Below are 4,527 nucleotides of genomic sequence, written 5' to 3'. Positions count from 1 at the left end.
CCGCGGGAAGCAGGAGCACTTCAGGGGCAGCAGAGGAGGAGTCAGCTCCAGCGTCCATGTCGGTCCACGGTGGAGTTTCTGGCCCCTACGTTTACTAGAGTTTCATGGCTGAGTCGGGGTCAGCACTCCCCGGACCTATCCCAACACTGCAGCGATTCACAGGATGCTTTGCAAAATGGCACTTCGAACGACACGTGCCTGAGATGAAGTGATTCTCCTGATGATATTAAACTTTGCGTTTTTGTCTTTAGTTCCTAAGACTCCTGGGGGAGAGCGAAGGAACTATAGTGTGTGGGGGGGGGGGGTATAACCAAAACCCCTCGGTATTTCTCAGCAAAGGCTTTTAGAATCCACCTGCTCTTAACCACTACACCTTTCTGCAGGTCTGGCTTCCTGGGAGGCGTGGCAATGGTAGCAAGCAGCCTGTGGGTCTCCTGCGCCTTGAGAATTCCCTACAGCACAGGTGTCCAAACTGGTGGTCCCTCCCAGATGTGTTGACTATTGGCTATGGCTCCCATCATCCCCCTGCCAGCACTGCTGGCAGGGGGATGATGATCGAACTGTAGGTCCATAGCTATCTGGAGGGCAACTAGTTAAACACTATAGCCCTACGAGATCACCTAGAAACCATAAGCAACAACATGAAAGCTGGATCGGACCAGAGGTCCATCTGGGTCGGCTCTCATGCTCACTGCATGTAGTGGCTCCACCAGGTGCCTTTTGGGAGAGCTCACAGGCAATGGGATGGGGAAAGCAATGGCTCTTCTGCTGCTGGCTGCTGCTGCCCTCGACATCACCTGGGACTGTTAAGGCATTTGCAACTCTCAGATCTAAGAGGGATCAAGATTGCAGCCTTAAATCGACTTCTCTCCATAAAATCTGTCCAAGCCCCTTTGTAGAAGCTATCATCCAGGTGAGTGGCCATGCCACCTCTTTGTGGCAAGGTATATTCCAAACACCAATCACACGCTAAGTGAAGAAGTGAACCTTTTATTAGTCCCACTTCTTCCCCAGCATTTTTTTAATGCATGCCCCTGGTTATAGTATATTGTGAGAAAGAGAGAAAAAATTTCTCTCTGTCAACATTTTCTACCCCATGCATAATTACCTATAGACTTCCAATCCATATCCCCCCTCAGGACGCCTATATCTCCAAACCTAAAGAGTCCCAAACGCTGCAGCCTCTCCTCATAGGGAAGGTGCTCCAGTCCCCTCAATCATCCCTCGTTGCCCCTTCTCTGCATCTTTTCTATCTCTTCCAATATCCCTTTTTTTTTTGAGATGTATGGCACCAGAACTGAACACAATTACTCCAAGTGCGGTCAGCAACGCACTCAACCTAGCTGCAACTTGACAGGCGCTTTCTATTTGCCACTCTGTGCGTTTGGAAGCTCCAACATACGGATCTTGCCGTGAGCCATTGAGAGGCACATTAGCAGGCTGGGTATGGTGTAGTGGTTAAAAGCAGGTGGATTTGGAGAACCAGGTTTGATTCCCCTCTACTCCTCTCTACCTGAGTGCTTGGGGAGGTCTTCTATCTGAGGTGAATTGAATTGTGTTTCCATGACTCCTACATTCCTGCTGGGTGACCCTTTGGGCTAGTCACAAGGTTCTTTTGAGCTCTCTCAGCCCCACCTGACCTCTTGGCCAGGTGTCCTGTTGTGAGGAGAGGGAAGGGAAAGGAGGCATGTCAGCCACCTCTTCAAGTCTCCTTACAGGAGAGAAAGGTGGGGTATAAATCCAAACTCTTCTTCTTCCTCTCTGAATTTGCCCAACCTGCCAAGGCAGTGCCCGTGACCAACTGCTTTGGGCAATAAGTTACATTAAGCGGTTGTGCCCCGTGTGAAATGGCTTCGTGTTTCCCCCCCGCAGCTCCATGGTGATCATCAGAGACCTCACTCTTAGCTAGCCAATGGAAGGTCTTGGCTCCTTTCCACCTCGGATCCGCCAAGGCTCTACTTACGACGCAGTGCATGTTCTACCTGGCCGAACATGGTCGGCAACGTGTGGCTGAAGTGACGGAGGGCAGAGACCCATCATGTGTGATGTGTGGGGAGAGGTGGGAAGGGGTCCCGTTCCCTGAGAGGGAACCAATTAGAGATCATTTCAGAAGCCATCAGGGGCTGCTCCATGGTGTCATGCTGAGAGGGGCCTTCACAACATTCCTGCGAGGTAGATTTTGAGAGTGGCTGCCCTGAGTTACCCCACCGAGGTGGGATTTCAGTTCTGATCTTCCCGCTCCTGACTTGGATGGCCCTGGCTGGCCTGTTCTCATCAGATCTTGGAGGGTGTCAGACTCCAGTCCAAAAAATAAAAAATGATGAACCAATTAGCCAGTGAGCCTATTTTTTGGTGGCGCAACTCCATGGCACGGGTGCCAGAGGTGGCACCTCAGAGCTCCCTCTCTGGGCATACAAGGCACATCAGAGTCATCCTCCATACACACACACACATCTAGGCTAGCCCTGGGCAGCAAGTGGCCATGTATAGCATGAGCCACAGACCTAGTTTGAGGAAACAGTGTAGGTAACCCCTGTTAAGCACCCTCGTTAAACCTCACTTTGATTTTTCTATCATGAGAAAGAACTGAAACCTGATCCTTTACCTGGGAGTAAGCTCTGCTGCTGGGTTTAGCAGCAATGGGGCTTGCTTTGAGTAACTTCCTTCACCAGGTTTGAAGAAGAGCTGCACAGTTGATTCAAAGCAAAGCCACCGGCTTCCACCACAGAAAGCTCCACTCCCAAGAAGTGGCGATGCTTTACCTCTAGAGCCAACCTCTGCTTTTTCTAAACTAAAACCTTTCAGTATTCAGGTTTAAAATTTTACGTGTTGGCACTTTGGTAAACAATAAGTGGGTTTGGGGGTTGCAATTTGGGGCACTCGGTCCTCAAAAAAGGGTTCGGCCATCACTGCTATAGCCTTTTATTTGGGGAATAACTGAAGATCAAACAGTCAAGTAGAAGATTCTGACAATCTCAGAAAGCAGTGCTTGGAGGCTTAAATTCCCATGACCCAGGGTCTGACAGGTCCCAGCCCCGCTCCTCCTACAGCATCAAAGAGAGAGCAGCTCCAAGAGAAGAGAAAGCATTTCTCAGACAGACAGGATTTGGAGCTGACTAGCCCTGCGAGTCCAATTCGCTGGTACAGAACCAGGGAGACATGCTGGACTCCTCGGGAGAGGTAGGTGTGAAGAAGCATCCATCACCCTGAGCATCCCCTCCCCCCACCCCAAGCTATTCTGACAGAGGGAAAGCAGGGCCAGACCTGGTGAGTACTTGGATGGAAGACTAACAAGGAAGTCCATAGATGCTACACAGAGGCAGGCAATGGCAAAACCACTGGCTGCAACGAAAAAGGGGATAAACAAAAAACGTTGACCCCAGAGGGGCACAGCTAATTCCAATACTATGCCATCAAAATATATATTTAATTAATGTACACATTTTACAGAGTGGAAATGCATAATTAAAAACATCGGTTCCGGAAATCAGACCCCAACATATATTGCACATAAATCACATAAATGTACATCTGCTACTGGTATTATTACATATGCTATTGATGAATATATCAAATGACTAGCAAAACCATAGGTCATAAGTGTGAAACTCACGGCCCTCCAGATGTTCATGAACTACAATTCCCTTCAGTCCCTCCCAACATGAGCATTGGCCATACTGGCAAGGGGCAGCTGATGGGAATTGTGGGAATTCACAAGAACATCTGAGGAAACAGCTGAAGATTGACACCTGTGCCTCATATAGGTGGTTTCAGCCCTAGAAGGCCTTGCTCCAGTGGTCATCTCTGTCCTCATTTCATTACAGGTCACTGCGTGGTGGACATGTCTGCTTCATATGCCTCCCAATCCTATATGGACCTCAGAGTCAAACTCTGTTTCGTACCCGAAGATACAGGAGCTTTAGCTTGGGGTCCCATTTGCATGTGAGATGTCCTGTCCCAGCTCTAATTCCTAACATCGCATTCCATTTCCAAAAGATGTTCTATGTTTATTATTATCCCTAGTTTTTAGATTTCTTTGCAGAATTTGTTTAGTTTCACTTGGAACAGGCGGGTATGAAGGTTTTAATACAGGGGCGTAGGTATAGATTTTTTATGGGGGGGGGGCTGGGGTGGGGCCACCCCCCACTCCACCTCTAGGAAGCTTGCGACCCATACTCCCAAGCCCCTCACTCCTAGCCTAGCTTTTGAAAAATTAGCTCTCCAAAATTTGGGATGGCAGGACTCCCCTGCCCTGCCCTCCCCTGTCCCCCCTCTAGGCAGAAGCATAGAGGGAAAATGGAGCCTGGTGCAAAATCTGAGTTTTGTCAGCCCCTCCTTCAAGGTGGTACCACTGTAGATGCTGGAATCCACCAAAACTGTATGCCTTCTGGCAATGGTGTTTAAACCTGAGGGACCCCCATAAATTCTCTTTAAACTACCATGTCACAAGTTCTCTATCTGGGGTCCCTAAAGTCAACATTTGAAAGTTATGCTGTTTTTCAGGGTGGACCCTCCCCTCCCTGAAAC

General features: G+C 49.1%; 1 protein-coding gene across 4 annotated transcripts in view; it reads left to right on the top strand.

Annotated features, from left to right (window-relative positions):
- The window catches only part of RFX2 (regulatory factor X2), a 73,195-nt gene extending 71,188 nt beyond the window's left edge, over nucleotides 1–2,007 (top strand). For all 4 annotated transcript variants that reach the window (XM_048498917.1, XM_048498915.1, XM_048498916.1 and 1 more), the window contains one exon: nucleotides 1,873–2,007. In XM_048498917.1, the coding sequence (XP_048354874.1) occupies nucleotides 1,873–1,909 (37 nt within the window). In that variant the 3' untranslated portion in view covers nucleotides 1,910–2,007. The remainder of the gene's footprint in view (nucleotides 1–1,872) is intronic.
- The last annotated feature ends 2,520 nt before the right edge of the window (nucleotides 2,008–4,527 follow it).

Source organism: Sphaerodactylus townsendi, linkage group LG05 (genome assembly GCF_021028975.2).
Source record: "Sphaerodactylus townsendi isolate TG3544 linkage group LG05, MPM_Stown_v2.3, whole genome shotgun sequence".
NCBI lineage: Eukaryota > Metazoa > Chordata > Lepidosauria > Squamata > Sphaerodactylidae > Sphaerodactylus > Sphaerodactylus townsendi.
Note: the sequence above shows the minus strand (reverse complement) of the source record. Positions and strands in the feature narration are given on the sequence as shown.